The sequence below is a fragment of the Xiphophorus maculatus genome, chromosome 18 (genome assembly GCF_002775205.1).
Source record: "Xiphophorus maculatus strain JP 163 A chromosome 18, X_maculatus-5.0-male, whole genome shotgun sequence".
NCBI classification, from domain to species: Eukaryota; Metazoa; Chordata; class Actinopteri; order Cyprinodontiformes; family Poeciliidae; genus Xiphophorus; species Xiphophorus maculatus.
Window position 1 is genome coordinate 7,776,113 of NC_036460.1, and position 22,308 is coordinate 7,798,420.

Here is a 22,308-nt window from a genome sequence, read left to right on the forward strand (position 1 = left end):
TTCCCCTCCAGCAGTTCAGAGAAAGTTTAAAATCAGGTCAAACTCAGTTCATGCTGCAGAGGCTGTGTGAGTTCATGATTTTGTGATTATATTTCAACGTTTTATTTGAAGCAGCCGTGCTTCAAAGTTATACTATATTGATAAAATGCATACATACGTTCTAACTTTAAATGTGAAATATTGACATCAATTTACTTTAAATCACAATCACAAATTGTTATTTCATCAAAGCTCTGCCTGAATTCATGAGTATTATGTCTATCAGCACTGCCTCAATAAAGCATCTCTCCAGCATGATGTTGCTACATACTTGTTTCTGGTTGCCACATAAAAAATATGGAGAAAAAGAAATCACAGGGGATTAAATAATTTTGCAAAGCACTGTATGCAAAATTGTGTGATTGTGGGTAAAACTACTAAATTGTGTGTGGTGATAAAATAAGAGTTGAATACGTTTAGACAGAAAGGAAGTGTTGCTTAATATCGTGGTGCTTTTTTGTTACTAAGAGCATTACATCATGTCTATTTGGACGGTTCAAGATGGTGGGGAGTCTCATTTCTGTCAGCGCCTCCTTTCTTATGATTCATTTAACAGGTGCCCGCTGCTTGAATCGTTCCCAAAACAAGCATGCAATAAATTGGCCATGCGGCAAAAGGAAAGCACTGCAAAGCTAGTATGAAAGTGTCTTGAGTACTGTATGACAGTTTCCATTTTGTTCGGATGCACTTAGCTGCAATAATTTAGCACAGGAGGCATCTGAAACCTATAGTTTCTTTTCCTTCTTCAAACCCTGATTCTATGTGACCTGTGCCAGTCGAAGTGTACTAATGAGCTCCAGGCATTTCCTCTTTGACACCAGCTCTAACACCTTTGTACAAGCTCAGGCAAAAGGGAAACACCGACTATTAGAGTTAGGAGGTCATGTACGACATTTCAAAAAGACCTAGAAAAACTGTCTATGAATAAGAGAACAACAGGCTTCTAAAGTGCCGCTGAGCACTCCAGTGGGAGGCCCCAAGGTTTTTCATTGTTGTCTGGAGCACATTTATTTATATATATCTTTTCAGGCAAAGGGAGAAAGAGAGAAAACTTTGCCTCTGAAGGAGTGTGACAAAGCACTGGGGTGAGAGGAAGTTTCTCTTTTTTATATTTATATATGTACACTCTCTTCAGTCAAGAAAATGAAATGGCAGACAGAGTCAGCCATCACTGGAAACGATGAAATTTAGCCTCCTAGTGAATCCTATTGTGCAAAATCCCTGAGCTGTTGAAGGAGGATTCTTTGACAGCATTTAATCTGGCAGTTTCTTTACCCGCTAAACAAGATGACACAAGCAGGAAAACAGCATTTATCACAAGTCTCCTGGTGTGCTGCACCAGTCATATTGGTGTCTTTTAATAAAGCGACGGCAAGAAGGTGTGTGCTTACATACAAAATAATGCAAAATGATACCAATGGTGAATTTAACCATTGATATTTAAAGTTTGGTTTAGATAAATGCACTAATTGTTTGTTTAATAAGGTACAAGACCCAACATATTAAAAAAGTACAGCTAAACTACAGTTTAAAAAGGATGTATATTTGATAAATGTCATAATAATGACCAATAGATTTTTAGTTTTACTTTCCACAAAGTTTTTCTATGTGTTTTCTGAAACGATATGGATTTGAGACAAACATTTCAGATATTTCTCCACAAGCTTCTCACAATAGTTTGCGGACAATTGGGTCCATTATACCAGACAGAATTTTTTGGCTGATAGTTTGAGTTATTGCGTCAATATTTCCACAAAACACCATTTGGTCACTATGCCATCTATGTTGAGAAGTGAACCAGTCACTCATGCAGCCAAACATCCACACAGCATGATGCTGCCACCACTATACTTCACAGCTGGGAAACTGCTGTCAAGACTTGCAGGCTTCCACCTTCTTCTTTCAATTGTAGCAAGAGTCATTATAGCTAAACTCTTCAACTGTAGTTTTATCAGACACAAGAATTAAGGTACTTTATCACATAGTCCATTTAGAAGCTATTATCTGATTCATATTGTTGATGCTGGTGAACCAATAGCTTCTTCCTTGCTGAATGACCTTTTTAGCTCATGTCTACAATACATGTTTTACTCCAAATAATGAAGCTCCTTTACCAGCTTCAGCTAGCATCTTTACAGGTATATCCTTTAAATCATCAGTTTTGCTGTGACTTGAGATTGGAAGGTCTCTTTACAAAACACTGCCCGATGGCCAGAGATCCCTCTAGGTCGTGTCAGTACACAGGATGCTTAGGTGACTTTTTGCACAGGGAATGTGACAGGTCTGCCACAGAGAAATACTGCTCCTGGAGGAACAGTGGCACTCACTGCAGTAAAGCTTGTCTGCTGTGTTATGGGCCAGTGCTGATAGAAATACCTTCAGCTATTTATATAAAAAGGACAAACAAGAAAAAGTGGGAATTTCTTTGTTTTCTTGGCAGATCGTTGGGTCCAAATTGTGTATGTGAAGGGAGGTATACAACCACTGTTTTACATTCACCTCGTGTCTGGCTGGACATGTGTGATGCTTTTTAGCTCAATTTAAGATCAGTCTGAGACACATGAAGACAACAAAATAAATAAGAGACCTAAGAAGGAAAATAATCCCACTGTCTTACCTAAATCTTTTATTCGAGGAAGCACGTTGTGTGTGAAGTTTTTGTACGAGGCGATCTTCGGCTCTGGGGACCCGATGCCAACATGGGCTTCGTAAATTCTCAGGCTCTTGGGTTTCTTTGGGCGAGGATGGATGTGCTGCAAATGCCAAAAACAGTATGATAAACGATGAAAATAACAGAGCACAGTTTCAGAGTTTAAAAAAATACAATAAATGAAAATGATATATGCATCTTTGCTTAAACATTTTGCAAGGAATGAATCACTTTACAAATGCCTTCCAAAAATATTCACAGCATTTGAATAACTTAAAACATTGTCATGTTACAGCCACAAACCGCCATGAAATGTTGACTTTTTATGTCAAAAACCAATACAAAGTAGTGCTCAATTCTAAAGTGAAGGTAAAAATTATATCTCAACCTTCACAAATAAAAATACATTTTACAAAAGTATGTTGTGCATATGTATTTAGTACACTTTACTCTCATACCCCAAATAAAATTGCACAACACCAACTGCTTCCAACTGCTAATTAGGCATTTGATTAGTAAATTGGTAAATTAAGTTTATCTGTGTATGTGTGAACTCTAAGGCTTTAGATGCTTAGCAAAGATATAGCATTATGTAGACCAAGAAACGAAGCACACAGGTTAGGGATATAGTTATGGGGAGGATTAGAGCATGAATTGACTGAATAGTCACATATTTCTTTCCAATTGTGAAAGAGCTGCAGAGACGAACTGCTCAGGTGGAGAAATCTGTTGACAAGATAACTCTTAGTTGTGCACATAACAAGTCAGTGCTTAATAAAAGAAAGCAATTATTGAAAGAAAGTCTCATTTGACATTTACCACAACACATAGGGGACACAGCAAATGTGAAAAAAAGTGTTTTGATCAGACAAGAGCAAAATGTCAAAGTTTTTTCAATGTGACAAACACTAACAATGTACTTTACCCACAAAAATAATTGAAGGAATGGTTTAGATCGCAGCATTTTTGTGTCAGACTTAAGTCCTAGATCAGTTTTAGAATGTGTATCAGAACTTGAAACTTTGTGTTCAGATATTCTTTATTGAAGGTGTTCAATATGAGTTTCTATTTGTGTAAAACCAGTGCTATGCACACTTTCGCTAATCCACTAATGTTTCCACTAAATACTACTGTAATACAGCAATGTAGCATTAGTGCAGCTAATATTTATGATTAGTGCTTTAAAGTTAGCACAACTAACTTCTTAGCTAGTGGTGACTACCAAAATAATAATAATCCATACAAAGCTTGTAGAGACATATATTTTCTGTAGACAAATTGTCAGAAAAATTCTTCTGGTTTCCAGCTTATGCTCTACTTTGCATTGGTCTCAGCATATTAAACCCTAAATTTTGAAAAATAACAATATGTATGAATACTTTTGTGAGGTGCTGCCCCAATAGTTCCCTTAGTCTGTAATAAAAAAAAGGAGAAGGGCTTGTTTTATATATAGAAAAAATTTCCTGAGAGCTACCCACAGGGCCTTGAACCCTCTAGCTGAAGTACATGATTGAGGCACTTGTAAATAAAACAAATATAGCACCAGTGAGAGGCCCCAACTAATTAAAATGGTGCCAAATAACCAACGATAAGGAAAGCAAGGTGGACGCTAATAGCCTCTTAGTGTTTTTCCCTTGTTCACTCTTGAGCTAAAAACATCAAGTAGTACTGAGAAACATTGAGACCCTCTGAAAAATCCATTTTTATCATTAAACTATTTAAGAATAAAGAAACAACCTCCTATAAAAAATGTAAGGTCCATTTGAAATGAAGGAGCATGTTATTCAATGCAAGAGAAAGGGAAACACATCACAATCTAGTTTCAGATGCACAAATTCAAAATGATGTATTCTGATGTGGCACCAAACTATCAAAGCAGCAACGATACTTTTAACAATTAAATGGAAAAACAACTAATTAATTATTAAAGATTAGCTTTTAATGGCCATAAACAGCTACTGTTCTGGCAGAAGTTTGAGAATTTCAACCTGCTAGAATGCAGCAACGTTGAAAGTTGAGCATAAAAAGACAAAAAGAAGAAACAAGAATAGAAGTAAAAAGATGTAGAATAATCAAATTATTAAAGACGACATGTAACCCGAGACCTCAGAAAAGGCTAAGAAGAAAGCAGCCCTACTGCTGAAATTGTTGATGCAAGTGTTAAGGGAATCAACTACTTTAGTAAACCTCCTTCGCTATACATACCTGAATGTTTTTATCTAGATTTAAATTAGATGAAAACATGCAAGATGGTCTATAACAAGGTTGTTACTTCACTGGAAGAGATCCTTCATCCCAGTCGTCACAATACAGCCAAAGGTTCGAAGGTAAGAGGGATGCCTACTGCATACATCTTCACATAGCCAACATACCAAATTGTGGTTTTATCCCCTCATGCTGTGAAGTTTCTTTGCTCCATTGAAGGAAAAAGTTTCCTGACTAGAATGGAACTTTTTCTTTGTCATGCCAGTGATGTTCAGAGCCTGCATTACCATCCAGATCACACTTTTTTCTCAAAGAAAAACTTTCTTCTTTCTTTCAATGTCCAGTGTATGGTGGTCCCTTGCGAAGTGTAAATGAATCCTGTTGTGGACAGGGAGAAGACGTGACCGTTTTTGTTCTTCAAGTTCTTCTTTCACAGATGCCATATTGTAGTTAATGGGCTCCAGTCAGCATGCAAGGGCCTTAATTTGGGCTAAGGATCTGGCTGTGTCTTAACCGACAGCCCGTCAGATCCTTCAGCTCAGTGCAAGTGAAATTTCTTTGGTCTATCCCATAACTTTCTCATCCAACCCTCATCAAATTTCTTCTAAGAAATTTGAAGTGACTGTCTTTCTGTGTCCGACCTCTGCATTGACGGCATGTTGCAAGAGGCCTTGCTTGTGAAGCTCTTTAATGCAGCCATGTTCAAAGACAGAAAGTAATTTTGCCTTTACCCTCAGGGGGTGAGGAGTGCGAGTGTCTCACAGAAAATGACACGAAAGCTAGACTTAACAGATTTTGACATTTTACAATTATGGTCTTAAACTTCATTTTGCCATTCAGAGGTGGATTTGCTCGTCTACTGTAGATCACTTTGAAACTCCTTGAAACTCCCATGGTTGCCATTTCCTTCTCACTGTTGAGGCATGAATACCAAATGCAAGTGGATTTTGTAGCAGTGGGCCGTTTTTTTTTTTTTTGTCTTGTCCTGGAAAGATTATTGACATGCTCTTCGGTAATTTTGGTAGGCTGGTTACTCCTGAGAAGGTTTACCACTTTTCAGTATCCGTGGCTAATGGCTTTCACTACAGAGTCGCTGGATCTTTAAAAATGGCTTGGTAAAATTTTATTTCTTCTCTGTGTCCTACACTTCCATATTTGTAGATAATGGATCTGACTGTGGTTCAATGAAGTCCAAACCCCTTAGAAACTGAATTTGAAATCTTTACAAGTTTGTTACATTTTGGTAGTTCCTTGTCTGATTTTTAATTTCTTTAGAAGTGTTGCTTTTTAAGATTTGTAAGTGAATGCCACTGTTTTCAGACAGGTTCTGTTAAATTGCTTATTTGATTCTACCGGTCAGGCAATTATCAAGCCTGGGTGTGGCTAGTGAAAATGAAACAAATAATTTGATTAATCACAGCAATTTCATAAATTAAAATTACTTTTCACAAAAGCCCAAGTTGGCTTAGATAGCGTAAAGATAAAATAAAGCATTTTTATCTGTCATTGTCTGACATCAAAATGTAATCTCATACTTTGAAGTATGACAAAAAAGTTCAATTGGAAGGAATCTGTATAGACAAACAATTTTTAATGGCATGTGAAAAGGTATTATTATTATTTAATATTATTAGACAAAGATAAACAATACACAATAAATGGTCTAGTCACTAGTCAAATTTGATCTGGAATATTCTGAACTCAAAATATTAAAACCCAGTTTGTGATTTGAGAAACATTTCCAAGTGAAAAGAGGGATTCTTGGTTCCTCCCATTATATTGCCAAAGTCTTTCTCATGTCGTTCTTGTGAACCAAGTAATGTGAATCACCTCATATTGTGGATTGGATGTTTTGATTCACTCACTAGTCATCAACATTTAAATAAAACAAGATGCTAAATACATAGTTTAGACAAAAATAAAAGTAGCAAAGTAAATAAACAATTTAGCCATTCATAAAATTCTTGCTTACAACATAAGGCTGAGGGGGATCCCAGTGAACCCAGTCATAGATGACAGATTTCTCCTCTCTGGTCACATATTTTGCCCAAGGCGAGATCCTGTAGATGCGATCGCCATCCTTAGTGTGAACTACCACCTGGGGAAATAAGATAAATGAGTGTTATGTTAACGCAAGGACACCTTGAGTGATAGAAAGTGGACACAAAAACAGCCACTACAGTCAGTTAGCATATGGTTAAAGAACAAAAGCAACTTTGCATTGCCTGATGAGCTGGAATGATAATGAAAAACAGTTCAAACCCAAAATGAGCCCAAGATTTGCAAGATTTAAAATTTCCAAAGTTAAACACTTAAATGCAGATAAGAAGAGAAAATCTTTGAAAGTAATCAAAGACTTCCATCACTGAGACTCCTGAGCATATCTTCCTCTAAATGTTTGTGATTTTACAGCCTGCACTTATTTACGCCTTCCAGCCATGAAATGCTTACATCATAAAACTGAGACATTAGTCTCTTTCCATTACACAGAGAGAATGTGCAGACTGTTCAACCAATAAACTAAACATTTTTTAGAAATCTTTCATCATAAAAACACACTTCTGTTCCATCTCCCTGCTCTGCGGCACAAAATGTATAACTCTGTATCTTTCTCAGAGAAAACATGGCGACATGCTGCAAAGTATTGACCAGAACACCAAGTGAACCTGGATTTGGTGGTGATTGTGCTGCATTATATTTTCCGGCATGGGGCAACTCTGATTGGTTTTTAAAACAGCAACTTACTGGCTTATCTCAAGAAGGGATTTGAGCCAGGGAGCAAATTAGAAAAAAACAAAAACACGACAAAAAAAATAACAGGATGTCTAAATCATTATTCCTTGCCTTTCATCCATTATGTCCTGCAATTGGGGTTTGGACAGGGCTAAAATAAACACACTTTGGAAATCTGACAAGTTACTTTGCTCCCATTGTCGAATAATAAAGGAGAAAAGCAGTGTGGGAGCTGGGAAAAACCCACCAAGAAATCGACGTATTACCCACAGTATGTGTTCGCCCTATTTTGTCCCCTGCAGAAACGGGCATTAGAACTCAAGTAAATCTGGCCACTGTTGTGAAGTAATGACCGCTCCAATGCCACCTGCCTGTGAGCCAGTAGCCAGACTCCCCTCTGGGGTTTTTTCATTATGGGCAGGCCACCTAGGAGTTAGCTGCCTGGTTCCCAGTATGACATGCTTCATAGTTTATAGGATTAGGAAAAGATAGTTAGATAAATGGACTGGCATAAAGCCTGACAGAGTACTGGTCCTGCAGACAAATTGGCCAGAATTAGGAACATTAAAGAAAACTTTGACTGCTGGGCAAACTGAAACACTGCCTGAGCCAGAAGAACAACTTGGAGCTGGCCAGTGTGCAAGAAGTAAAATGAGGCTAAAACATAAAGATATTTATGTTATCACTTCAGATGCTGATTTGCTGTTTGTATACAGTCACCGGTATGAAAATCACTGTTTTTGAGGGAGGTTTACAGAATGATACAATACAACAAACATCTTCTAAGACAAGACATTTGATTTGTGCATAAGCCTGCAGATCCCTGCAAATTTACTGTGATCCCGACAGGGTCGATCTGATGCCTACTGGCTGAATTATATACATTTCGAATAAACCTTCTTATGTAAAGCAGTTTTATTCATTTTTTGTAACCATCAACAACCCTCTGGCATAATTCTAGCTGGACTTTTGACACCAGATCATTTAAAATCGGTTTGTTTCTTGCTGTAGATTTTGTTGCTGAGATTGATCTACCATCTTTTTTCAATAGGGTTAAAGTTGGGGCCATTCCAAAGCCTTAATGTTTTATCTTGTGTATTCCAAATCCAGTTGTAATGCATGATTGTCCTTTTGGAAAACCAAGTTATGTCCAAGTTGCATAACTGTTGCTTCAAAGTCAAGTTTAGGAATTTGGAGGTGCTTCTCCATCACCAGCATAACTGTACTGCTAGCATACTTGACAGTTGTACAAGTCAAATCTCGATTCCTCCAAACATTCTTCTTGTCATTATGGTCAGGTGTTTAAGCAGTTTATAGTTCTGGTTATAAACTGAATTGATTTGAGTGTTCCATCAAGAAAATGATTTCAAACACATGTTGAATAAGGCTTGGAATGGACACGGCAAGAGACTAAGGTCAAGATTACCAAGTTGAAAACGAACTCATAACTAATCAAAGTGTATGTGTAAAATTTTTAATCGATGCAGATAAGAATTCCCTTTGTGTAATTGTTGTATAATCCACCCAGAAAAAAATAAATAGTTAAAGTACATCACTAAAAGCCAGAAATAAATAGGACATTGATGCCACTGATAAATCCGTTTTTACCTCTGACCAGTATTAAAATAGAATTTTTGCATTTTCCATGCCAAAGCAACCCCCACAAAGGGACAAAACCCGTTTATGAAGAAAAATTAGGCCTCGAACAAAGGGGATGGGAGGGCAAACCGCTCTCCATGAGGGTGATCGGAGGTAGGCTTTAGCATCCATGAGGGAGAGCTGTGGAACTAATTCCAAAGTGGAGCTCACAGCAAGACTGCTATTCATCGGCAGCAGGGGTGCACAAGGAAAGGCCAGGTGCCAGCATTTCCATCTGCTTCTTATCGTCCTTAGACTGACCTCTGCAGACAATGGGAGCTGGGCATGAGGTCCAGGGCCCAGGAGTGTGCCAGCGATGACCCGTTCCCAAGGAGAGAGCCCGTAGCGATGCCATCCTCTCCTCGTCTGGCATCACAATTTTTGGATTATTTCTCATGCATGCTGAGACAATACATAAGGGGAGGTGCATCTTTTGCATTTAACCCTGAGGAATTATTTACTGAAGCTTAAAACTAATCATGTACATGGACTGTGGGGTGCATTTTGAACCGGGGGGCAGGGGGGGAGGAAGAAAAGAAAAGAGAGCACAGCCCTGAGGTATTCCTCACAGTGCGCAGATGGAAGCTGAAATCATAGCCATCAGATGGGGCTCTTCAGGTGTATCTGCTCTCCGCTGTGCAGTCTGTGTACATATAGTAATCTCACTTCTGCCCTGTGATTATGACATGTTGTTGATGGCGACATGCCAGGTTTCCCCTCAGTTCATAAGACACCGCACACGACAGCTTGAAAGTGACAACTCTCTGCTCCGTCACGGCCAGACGTCACCCACTGAGGGCGTGAAAAGAAGCATGAAGATGTTCTGTTCTTTACCTTCAGCTTGGTGTGATGATCCACAGCTGGAGAGTTGTCAGGCTTAGGTGGAATAGTCAATTCCCACTTGCCAAACTCTTTCTTGGAGTAAGGGCAAGAGAATTTGTCCCAGCCATCTATGGGGAAACAAACAGAATTTAAACATTTTAAATTCAGTTTATTTGCAAATTTCAATATGTTGATCAGGTCCTGATGACAAAAAATGTATGAGTTAGATAAATGGATTAAAGAAAGAAAATGCACATGTCTTGTAACAGTTTTTCTTGGTAGGTCTCTGTATTTATTAAGAAACATACAGCTGTGATTCTTCAGACGACAGTAATGGTTCAGTTTAAACCACATTTTCATTACTCATCTCTATCTTTTCCTTTGTGATCACAACAATGCATAACAAATTTTGCACTACAAATATTAACATCCCAAATTTAAATGTCATTAAAATATATTTTTATTATATTATTTTGAAGAGAAACACAAAAAGTAGATTCATTTAGAGTCTATTTATGCAATTGGTTATTTTCCATACCATCTAATATTTGAGGCTAAAAACATTTTAATGTTAATTTTAATATCAGAGTAAGGGAGTGCCAAAAACTAGCTCCTGTGGTTGGCACACCTCCTTCAATGCACTAATAGCAGAGTTAATTTTTCACTTTTGAAAATATTTTGCGCACAGCTTCCTCTAAACTACTTTTCCGAATAAATCCTAAAGCTCAAATTTACTTCTCATTTTTCCAAAACCAAGTAAAGCCATTTCTTTCGCTAAAGCTAAATACCATGTCAGTATATGCCTTTATTATTTACTGAACTAATGCTGGATGAATAGCGCTTTGGAGTTAGCACAACCAACTTTTTAGTTAGCTGTGTTCACCACTGATTAGTGGAAACGATGGTTTTCCCGTCCCACAAATGGAAATGGGTACATTAAAAATACATGAGAAAAATTCTTGTGAAGAAAAAAAGTAAAAAAAATTTAAAAATTGCAACTGGAGTGTGTCTAAGTAATGCATTCTGAATGTGACTCACTCCATTTACTCCCGACATGAAGAGGGGAAAAAAAAAATCATAAAAATTACAATTCTCCAGAAAAATGCACAATTTGGCCAAATCACATTGCCCTTCCAGAAAATAAAATTCAAAAAGCACAAAAAAAAAATTAAGGTACCGAAAAGTGCAAACACAAGTAACAGTTCATTTCTGTCAGTGTTCCACTTTTCTTTCTGACTTCTATGATCTATTTTCACACGCTCCCTCACAAAAAGCGCCCTTACATAACCCCTTGCTGTTGTGTTTGATCTCTCTACTGATCTTTGGGTCATGTGACTATTGCAACAGAGAATAAAGCAGAGGCCCCCTACATCCAAAAAGAAAAAAACTGATCAGACTGCATCGTAAATTCTATATTTAAAGGCAACAACATCCCCAGTTGTCTACGACTGACAGAACACAAAACATTTATTATAAAGTGACCACCCTGGCCCGTCAATTTAAGATGTTTTCATTCTGCAACGCATATCTGCTTGCTATTCATGAGTGGATACAAGGCAAGGATAGAAAATGAATCACAGGAGATGCTCTAGAAGTGTTGGGGCGCAACCCCAGCACTTTTCACAGGTAGGAAGTCATATTTTTTTACTATTTATTTATCTCCCTTAGCCTAAACTCAACTGGAAAAAAAAAAAAAAAAAAAAAAAAAAGAAAACAGTGCATTATGCATCCAACCTGCACCATATTCATGACTAGGGCTGCTGGGCTGTTTCCACATTTGCTATGAAATTGAAATCAAATAATATGACTGAGCCGTGTCAAAATGTAATCTCTCACAGAATTGAATGTTGGAATTGAGCTGCTGCCCAAGGTTCTGGGAAGATAATTAAAAAGGAGAAGGAAGTGTAGGAATACAGAGAGAGGAAAGCGCAGACATGGAGCTAACTAGCACAAAAATGAACAAAAAACGAATTGATACATTTCCACTTTTGCACACAGAATCAGTCCGAGGGTATTAACATTTCCACTAATGCTAATAACATCGTTTTCACTGTAGCAAAGAGATAAGAGTTGTACCGTACTGCTGCCTTCTGGGTAGAACTTGGTCTTCCCATGTGGTTTTAAAAAAATATTCCAGAAAAACTATCTTGAACATTTAACTTCTGTTTTTTTCGACTTTTTGGATGTTAAGCATCACAGATTTTCTGGAAAATATCCTCAAATTTCCTCAAAAAAGAGGAATAAATTTCAAATGAATCCCTATTAGTCAAAAATCATTTATGATAAACTGTTAAATAAAAAAAAATAAAATAGATATGGCAGATGCTCCATCAAAGAAGCATTTTCAATATAATAATGTGTTTTGTTATGGAGTGATGCACAAATATAGTGTCATCTTTGGTTAGAATGTGTAAAAAGTCCCAAATGGATTGATTTTTTTTTTGCTGAGCAGATTTTTAAAAAATGTCACTGTTAATTTTAAAAATGTTGATTTAGGAGTTAAAACAATTGTCTTGCAAATTTTATTAGCAAAAACACTGGTGGCATAACTATTTGTACTTTCTCCTCTCATCTCCTAGAGCATACTTTTATTCTTCCAGAACATGGAATCAAGTCTGGAAAACTGGAATTTAGCCATACCAGGAAAATGATGATCAAATGCCGTAGTTTTCCTGAGCTACAAACCATGCAGGTTTTCTGTCAAACAAAAAGAGTTTGAGATTATTGGTTTAATTATGCAATTGTTTCTAGTCTCTTATCTGTGCATGCTTGTTTTTTTTTTTAATTCATAGTCTATGATAGTCTCATGCCTTTGCTTTGCTGCTCTCCTTTTTGTCGCATCTGTATGTCACTGCAAAAGTGCCTCTACATTTTGCTGTAAGAGCAGTTGGACAGATGAGTGTGTGCCTCTGTAACGCATGCAGAACTGCAACTTCGAAGCAGCTCCAGGTGTAAGCACACCATTGAGTGTGTCAGCACACCATGGGGCTCTGGGTGCTTTTCTTTGTGACCATGACCAGAGCCATCAAAGCTCTGCACAATCGATGCAGTGACACACCAAAGAGTTCTGCTGAAGCCTTGACAGCTCTGTCGCAGGACGCAGTCACAAGTTGCCGAGGTTATGGGGGAAAGTCTTGGTTGAGTAGCACCTTCTGCCATCTGTCAATGCTTCAAGATTATAATGTTTTGTTGTGAAAAAAGGAAATGGACAAAGAGCTCTCCTGCCACTCTGGCGAGAATCATGAGAACCGTAAAAATAACTGAGTCCTGAAAGAGCTCCTTTGTTTTAACAACACACAGTTAGCAAAGGTTTAATGGGGTTTGTTGATTATTTTTTTCATTTCTCTGCAGACTCCAGAAAAAAATAACATCCAAAAGTATTGACCTAAAATTATTTTCAAGTTCAGGAACTGGGAAAAATAAAGATTTCATTAAAAACATAGTGGTTGCACACTTTCAACAACTTTCTAACCAATGATGAAATAACCAGCAACTAAAATATTAACACAAATACTCCACATTTAAAGTCTTGAATATGCAAGTTTATACTGTGTAATCAATATTTCCTACATTTCTTTCACCCTGGAGGGCTGTTTGAACAAGACAACACCCTCTTAGTGCTTTATGCTGACCTTTTTCTTACAGATTTAATCAGCTTAGAGGTTCGTGTTTTCTACCTAAATCACCATAAAGACACGTTATCATGATATTTCAGGATATATTTAATACAACAGAAAACAATACAAAATTTTAATAATCTGGTGTTAATTAGTGAAAACAAGTTAATCTGTTAGGCAAGAGAACAAAACTCATGCTACTTACTGAATTCACCAGTAAGAAAAAGGGCCTCAGCAGCAGGAGCCCATTCTTTGAAAAACAGGCTGTTGTCGGGCAACCGCTGCACACCAAAGCTGCGATAGCTGCGTGTGAACTGGTCAACGCCTCCCTCTGCCTCCTCCAGCAGAAGGACCTGCTTCCTTAGCATGTCATACCTTTCAACCAAAAAGATAAATTAATGAAATGAAAATTCAACAACACATTGAAATTCTTATGGCTACATTCAAAGTTCTGCAATATAAAAGAAGGAAAATTCACTAATTCTAGGCTTATTTTCAGTATTTTGAGTGTCTCCGTTTCTAAATAATTGTTCCTGAGTCGTTGGAAGACAAACAGCTGGTTGGCTGGTGACCACAATCAAACAATTTTCAGGTGACCAGCTGGTCAGAAATGGAGAAATCTGGTCTTTTACCAATCAGTGCCTGAATGCTGATGTTAAAAGTTGAGCAATCAGCAACACTCTTGAGTGTGGAAGTTTTATTGCAAGGAGATGCCTCAAAGCTTGCCATTTCTGGTGTCAATGTCATTTATTGATGAAATCAGAGCAAGCACAAACACATAACTACAACCATGTACACTGAAACTTACTGCTCAGGGGAAGCTTCAAGAATCTAGTTAAAATAGCCTCGGAGTTCTCTCTATATCGACAGAAAACCCCAGAATCCTTAAAGAGAATGTAGAAACTTCATGCAGAAAGACCCCAGGCCAGTATTTAAGCCCAAGGCATTCTTACTGCAAGGCAACAACTGCTCCACCATGCAGACTTCAACAGGAACCATTAAGGGTGAAAGTTTTATAGTCTGTTTAAGTTTCTTAACTTTGGTCATGGAGCATGCTGGATTAGAAACCTTTGCCAGCCTTTTGGAGATGTCAGATTTAATGTAATTGTGTACATTCTTTATGGCATTGACACAGGAAACTCATGTTTACATTTACAAATACGTCTCAAAAATGCTAAGTTCAATATTTCTATCACTCATTTCATAATGTGAAACTCATATTCTATCATGACATATTTCAAGCCTTTATTTCTTGAACTTTTGATGGATGTTGCTTACAGATAATGAAAATTCAAAATTATGTGTCTTAGAAAATTTGAATATTGTGAAAATGTTAAATATTGAAAACCAATGGTGTCACACACCAATCAGTTAATTCATTAAAATGCCTGCAAAAGGTTTCCTGAGTAGGGTTCATTATATTAATTACAATCACAAGCATTGTATCAATAAAAGTCATAATAGAAGAAATTACAACCTAAAAAGTATAGTAAGCATAAGTATAAAAAGTAAGCTGGTCACATCAGGACAAAACTCATTTATTATTTTGCCTGAGTAATAACAAAAAAGAAGGCATTTGAACTATTTCTAACATGATGCAAATGGTTGACTGGTGCGGTGTTTGCATATCTAAATTGTTAGTAACAGTAAAAATAGATTTCCTAATTTCCTTTTAATTGTCAGTGTAACAAACAATTGCAAACGCAAAACCGCGTTCAAGCATTCTGCAGTCATGCATGGGAAAAGTTTGATTTCCTTTATCATTATAACATTTCTCGAAGCATTTCAAAATCATTCTAGCACAAGCAGCCCATGGTGCCTTATTTTTTTCTGCACCTTCTTTTTTTAATCTTTTTGAGGTTCTACCTCCAGATGAAAACCTGCCTCTCTGCCTTCAGAATGTATGACTACAGGCATTTCCTAAGAGATAAACGTCTGTCTATTACCTTGAACTGCAAAAGACAGTCTAACTAGTTTACAATTTATCTCACTTTCGTTTCTGCAGGCAAGCTGGTGTCCATATCAGATTCCCCGGGTACAGAGTGCCTCTCTCAGCCAGCAGAGTTAAGTGTACTCCGTCCCCTATACCCCTGAACCAAAGCTGAGGCTCGCCTGTGAATGCCCTGGGGTTTAATGATGATTTCTCAGCAGCTGCTTCCTGACTTAAGCATGCTGGATGCAGGCAGTGGCTACCAAATGGAAACCTTTAAAGTCTGACCAATGCTGCCACATGCCTCCTATAGCACTTTGTCACAATTTTGAGAATATGCTGAAAGGAAAGGGAGCACAAAAACGAAGTGGCCCAGAGTTACAGTGTTTACACCCATACACATTCTGTCAATGGCTTTAAATGAGGCAAGTAAACATAATGAACACACTGTCCTCTACTAGCAGTGTTGTAAACATGTATTGATTTATTCTGAAACATTTAATTGTTTCATATCAAACCAATGTCATATCAGACAAAATATAACTTAAGTACTTATAAAAAAAAATTATGAATTCATTTCTGCAGGGGAAATCTAACTAAACATCCTGGACCTATGTCGAACCACAGAATAACTAAACCACCACATCTTTAGGACAGTTGCGCTTCTACTCTGGATACACCCAGGCTTAAGAAATCAGTTGAATTGAACCTGTCTGACAACATGAAGTAAGCCAGAGGAGCTCATAAAGCAGAATGTTCTAATCTAAAGAAAGTAAAAAAATAAAATAAAAATGATAAGGTCACTGATAATATTTTTGAAAGCTTTATGCCTCTTTTGAACAAACTCGTTTTTTAAGGTTTTTGTGGCACTAGTGAGCTTCATATTTAGAGCAGAAACAGACAGAGAGAAGGGGGAAAGTATTCAGCTAATGTCTCAGGGCTGGGAATCGAATACCAGACTGATGTGTCAATGAACAGCCTCTGTAAATGGGGCACCCGATCCATGTTTACATTCACACAGTGAAGAAAAATATGAAATTAAAACCATGTTGAACCTTCCCATGTGTGGCAAACAACTAAATTAACACCTCATCCAGGAAATCAAAGAACAATGCAAAACAACAACTAAAGGACTGCAGACATCACCTCCATGAGATAAGACCAGGGCTCGTGATTCAAATGCCAATAACATCTTGATGATCTGCGGCTGTTTTGGGACCTGAACAGGTTGTCATTATTGATGACACCATGAACTCTGCTATGTACCAGAACATCCTGGTAGAGAATATCTGACCATTTCTGCAGGACAATGATCTGAAGCACACCACTAAGTCACCCTCCAAATAATTTAAAGTTAAAAATATATATATGTAAAATAGGTCTTGGAGTGGTCTAGTCAAAGTCCAGATTTAAATCTTATGCTGTTGTATAGCCTTCATTTTTGCTCAAAACCCTCCAATGTGGCCAATAAAAAAAAATCTTAAAAGAGGAATGGGTAAACATTTCTCTGCAGTCTTATAAAAGACTAATTGTCACTTTCATACAAACTTCTAGGTTTAGGGAGGAATTATGTTTAAGCTACTTTCAGCTCATGTTGATATCTTTCTTCTCCTTTATAAATAAAATAAATGTTTGATTGTTGGTTGTTTCATTTTATTTTGGGTTATCTTTGCCTTACATATTTTTCTTTGATGATCTGAAGCATTTAGGTATGTCAAAATAATCATAAACAGCAGAAATCTGGAAGCAGGCAAATATTTTTCATAGTACTGCATATTCTGCATCTGTTTTTACTTCGACATGAATCAGGACACAATAACATACAAACAGATACATGACAAAATGTACCTCTGAAATGTATTCTTTCAACATAGACTTTTTTATTTAATGTCTTGACAAATTATGTGTTTTATTATTACAAAATTCATGCAGCTTCACATGAGACTCTGAGGCAGCATTTGGTTCGATGACATCCGCACATAAAGCAGCAAAGAGCAGAAGCTTCGGCCATCTTATCACATATGGCAACCCTTTTTTTTTTCCTGGAGTGCTGCTCCTGAATTCCAAATGCAGTGAAGTCAGTATTAAAACTGCAGAACTGTGGCTCACCTCATAACTAGTTTCTGAACTGCATTCACCTGAAACCTTCCTGGTTCTCTGTAGATTTTTATTATGTGTTGACATTTTATGTTATCATACCATCTGTGAGTTATTGAGGCACTACAAACAGAAGCTAAGGGAAGGTTTTCAGACCCATTCCTGTTTTCCACAGTGAGTAAACCTTCAGATTCAACTTGAGTGAATCTTTTTATTAATTACTCTTTACACATAATATGAGAATGTTGTAATCCATTCATCTATGTAAATAGACTATTCATTATAATCCTTACTCTCAACAAGGGTGTCCAAAGTGTGGCCTGGGGGTCCATTTGCAGTCCTTAAAATTATTTTGCATGGCCTTCAATCACAATTCAAAGAGGCCATAAATTTATTAGGTCGGGCATTTTATGCAGATGCACATTAAAAATGATTGGGTGCAATTTTCTTTCATTTTATTTTTTATTTCTTCAATACAGAAATCAAACTACTTTGCTTGTTTCATTAAATATTGCATTTCATTTATTGTTGAGCAGGTTAAAAAAATTGTTTTTGAAATTTTAATCAACAAATTAAAATAATCATCAAAATATTTGTATGGCAAGTCTCATATTTTAAGGGGAGGGTTAGTATAAATAGAACGTTTATGTTAAATTCACTGTTTGTATTTTTGAGTGCAATGTAATGGTTTTTTTTTTCCCCAAACTGAATTATTGTTTTATGCAACCACAATTTCAATATTGACCAAAAGATCTTGACTAAATTTTCACAAACTCGCAGATAAAGGGCGTTGTTTAAACTAAAAATCCGCAGGCAGCTAGCAATGTACAATAAATCTAAAATATATATGTTTTTACAATGAAGTCTGTCAATATGCTTTGCAAAGGAAAATACCAGTGCTTATTTATCTGGTAGAAGATGCTAAAAAATCCTGAGTATGATTAAACCTTTCTAAATCTTTAAGCTATTGCTGCTTTAAGTTATGGAAGGTGAAAAAATATTGACGTTTGTTAATATTACACAGAGCAAAATAGGAGTTCCTAAAATGTTACAAAAACTTGTAGAGGAAAAGATGGTAGTTGGGGCTTTGTCAGTTTATATTTTTATCAGGGAGTTTCACACTGGAAAAAACAAAAACGTTTGTTGGAAAAACAATGGATAAAAGTTGATAAAATATTGTTTTACTTTTTTTATTCCCCATTTCTAAACCAGTCTTTTAAGATGGCTACAGAAGGTAAACATTGCCTTCTGCCTGGTTCCAAAATAAAAGTATAAACTAGAGGGGAGAAAAGCTTAAATAGCATAATGTAGTCCAAAAATGAATACGTTTTCAAATAAATTTAGATTGTTCACAGCTCTCATATTCAATCTCAAAAAACTGCTGGATGCCACAGCGGAGCAGCACAATCTCACTCCAAAAGAAGAAGAAAAAAAAGTGGACCCCTAAGCCAGCACTTTATAGAGCCCTCCTCCTCATGGAAACTGACTGATCTTATCCTCTACTTCTTATGAGGCTTTTAAGTCTAAGAATGTGGTTTTTAAAGCAGAGAAAACTCTTGAGGTTCGCCTACTTCGTACTGCACAGCAGGGGCTCACTTTCGGTAACATGCCAAACTGGCTCCCACAAGAACACAAGCGCTCAGGTTGCAACAAACAAGAGGAAGACTGCGCTTTCTGTTAGGAAAATCTTTTCATTGCCTCACTGACACTACAAAATACCTGATTGTTGCTGAAATTCAGTTTAACAAAGGGGCAACTTATTAAAGGTCCAGTTAGACAGAACTATTGCATCAGTTTTTTGTTTTTTTATTTTTTTAAATAACCAAATGTTTGTGTAAAGACCCACCTGTTCATGTGGATTTCTTGTGTATTTTGATGTCTGACAATTCCAGTTGCGATTTCCCTTTAAGGACACACAGCCTCTTTTTTTTTTTTTTGCAACAAACATTGACAAAAACAAGAGAACAGAAATGAGATGCAGGTCTTTCGAACCAGGTAGTTTTAAACCCAACAGGTTAGTGCAGCACTGGTGGGTTTGGAAGAATAGAATATCTGGTTATTTAAATCCTAATCTGAAATTAATACACATCAAATTTGAACATGTTTCACTTATGTAGTTGCACATTAAACATTTCCAACAAAATATATTCAAAATATATATTTTTAAAATATATTTATTGTTCAGCCATTTTTTTATTTTGTTTTTCTTTTACTTGGATTATAAAAATATCTCCCATCTCAGTCCCAACTATACAGCCTTTAAGCAGATTTGACACTCCCTGGCATTCAATTCACTGGACAAAAAAATTACAATAAAATAAAGTTAAAAGCATAGTATTGCTGCTAATTTTTGTTATTATTTTTTAAAGTAAATGCATTAGACTCCCTTGCAAAACTATAAACACTTGGGCTTTTTCATACCACCAATTGTAAAGTTTTTTCTTCAGATGATGGATTGAATAGGGGACGTCCACAGCTTGGAATAACCTATTTGCTTCAAACTTGTTTGCAAATTAATTCCTAACCTGTCTGCTGTGTTCCTTAGTCTTCATGATGTTGCTTGTCCACTAATGGTCTCTAACCAACCTCTCAGAGCTTCACAGAACAGCTGAATTTATTCTACGATTAAATTACATACACATATGCGATTAGATGACTTCTGAACTACAGTATAGTAGTACAGTAAAGAGGGCTTAGTTCAAATAAATGCAACAATTTGGACTGCTGTATTTGAACAAAAGATGTTTTGAAAAAATTGGGTTGAACTATCACATAAAATTAAAAAATAAATACGTTGAAGTTTAAACGACAGAGTTTTAGTGTTTTAGTTTTTATATTCTCATCCCTTTAGGGACGAGAATAAAAAGTTCTAATATCATGAGAATAGTCTTAAAATCACCAGAATATAGATGCAATATTACCAGAAGAAAGTAATAAAATTAAAAGACAAAACGATGCCTGTGATAGTCATCAATATCTGACGTGTGTGGCTAGGATTACTGTGACATGCAGACACAGTCATAAAGTTGCTTAAAAGACACTTTCACTTTTATGACAATAAATAACCAAAAATATCATATCATACGATTTTAAATTCATATTGCTCACCCTTACACAGAGGGGTTTAATTCTTCTCCACACCCAGAAGATGTTCCTTTCTACAGAGCCACAGAAGAGTGAAAAACAAAGTGAGCAGAGAAACATCCAGTCTGGGGTGATTTGGAGAAAAAGTGACAAGCTCTTACCAAATCTGGCAGCAGCTGTGGAGCAGTTCTGCTGTACTATTTGTGGCCAGAGGATCATTCTTTGACTTTATTCTCTAGAGATTCTGTCTCACTTACACTTCATTAGGAAAACTGGCCTGTGTGGGCTTTGTACCAGTTCTGGTTCAAAGTGTCCGCTGCTAGTTCTTGAAGTGAATGTAGGACAAAAGCTTAGTTCCCCACTGACAAAACGAGCCAGCTTCAAAGAGCTTTGAATTAAATAAACACGACACATGTATTTACCTACAACAACATTGGGTGGTTCAGAAAGAGCTGAATTATTTATGGAAACATCTGCATAGGTGAAAATTAAAGTTTTGACAGTAAAGAAAAATGGTGATATTACCTAAACTTACTTTCAAATTGGTGGCAAAACTCTCCAAACTGCAAGATGAGGAAGATTTTATACAAGAATAATTTAGTAAGTATCAGACCTTCATTTCCTGATTTTGGTCAGCCATCCAGTGTCACAAAGCGGCTTACATTTTATATCCACAGAGTAACAAGCTCAGAATTTAGACATATTTAGAAGATTTACAGTCCTTTCACCAGTTTTTATGTAAATAAAAGCCCTTTTTAGATTATTTAATTTCCTATTTCAAAGAGAAACACACTCTTTTTGGCCGATGCAATTTTCTTTGAGGTCTGCCCTGAAGAATAATTTTATTTTTAGAACAAGGACACTCAAAAGTGGAAACATGTGCTATTGTTTTGATGAAAAGTGTTGCTTTAAATATAGTCAGAAAAAAAGGAATTGTTCCTATCTGTGGGAAAACATTTCTAATCTTTATCTGACTTTTGATGAAGTAAAAAAAAAAGTTTGTTTTAATTATTATTATTATTTGCTCTCCTTAGCATTGATTACAGCATATTATGGTCAAATTGATAGATCCTATGCTCTGATTATTTGACTTGTGCATCCCTTGATGTCACCACTCCATCATATATGTATGACATAATTGTGACTTTAATACAGAGATTTTATCAAAAATATATAACACCAGCTAAAATAAACCACAGAATAAACCCATAAACTCACTACATAAACATACTTAGTGTTCTGCTCCATAGAATAACAACGTAATATCTCCAGGGGTAGCCAGCCTATCATAAGCTGTTTAACACACATGCCAGTCCTAGCTTGCTAACTCTTTAAAACAGCTTCCTTAAACAGAGTGATTGGTAGCGCCAAGTGGTAGCCTTCTTTCAGTCAGCCAACCAGCAATGCCAAGCAATGAAAGGCGAACAGCTCAGTCTGTGTTAGTTTATGTCCACTCCAGCACCTTGTCTGGTGAATTATAAACCTTAGGAACC

General features: G+C 36.6%; 1 protein-coding gene across 2 annotated transcripts in view; it reads right to left on the reverse strand.

Annotated features, from left to right (window-relative positions):
- Positions 1–22,308, reverse strand: part of gbe1 (1,4-alpha-glucan branching enzyme 1) — a 126,049-nt gene that overhangs the window by 98,078 nt on the left and 5,663 nt on the right. Inside the window, exons 2-7 of one of the 2 annotated variants that reach the window (XM_023351519.1) lie at positions 20,840–20,889; positions 19,578–19,653; positions 13,910–14,079; positions 10,100–10,215; positions 6,867–6,992; positions 2,657–2,792 (exon numbers count right to left, since the gene is read on the reverse strand). In XM_023351519.1, coding sequence (XP_023207287.1) covers positions 2,657–2,792; positions 6,867–6,992; positions 10,100–10,215; positions 13,910–14,079; positions 19,578–19,585 — 556 coding nt within the window. In that variant the 5' untranslated portion in view covers positions 19,586–19,653; positions 20,840–20,889. The remainder of the gene's footprint in view (positions 1–2,656; positions 2,793–6,866; positions 6,993–10,099; positions 10,216–13,909; positions 14,080–19,577; positions 19,654–20,839; positions 20,890–22,308) is intronic. The other variant, XM_023351518.1, reaches the window with a different exon arrangement.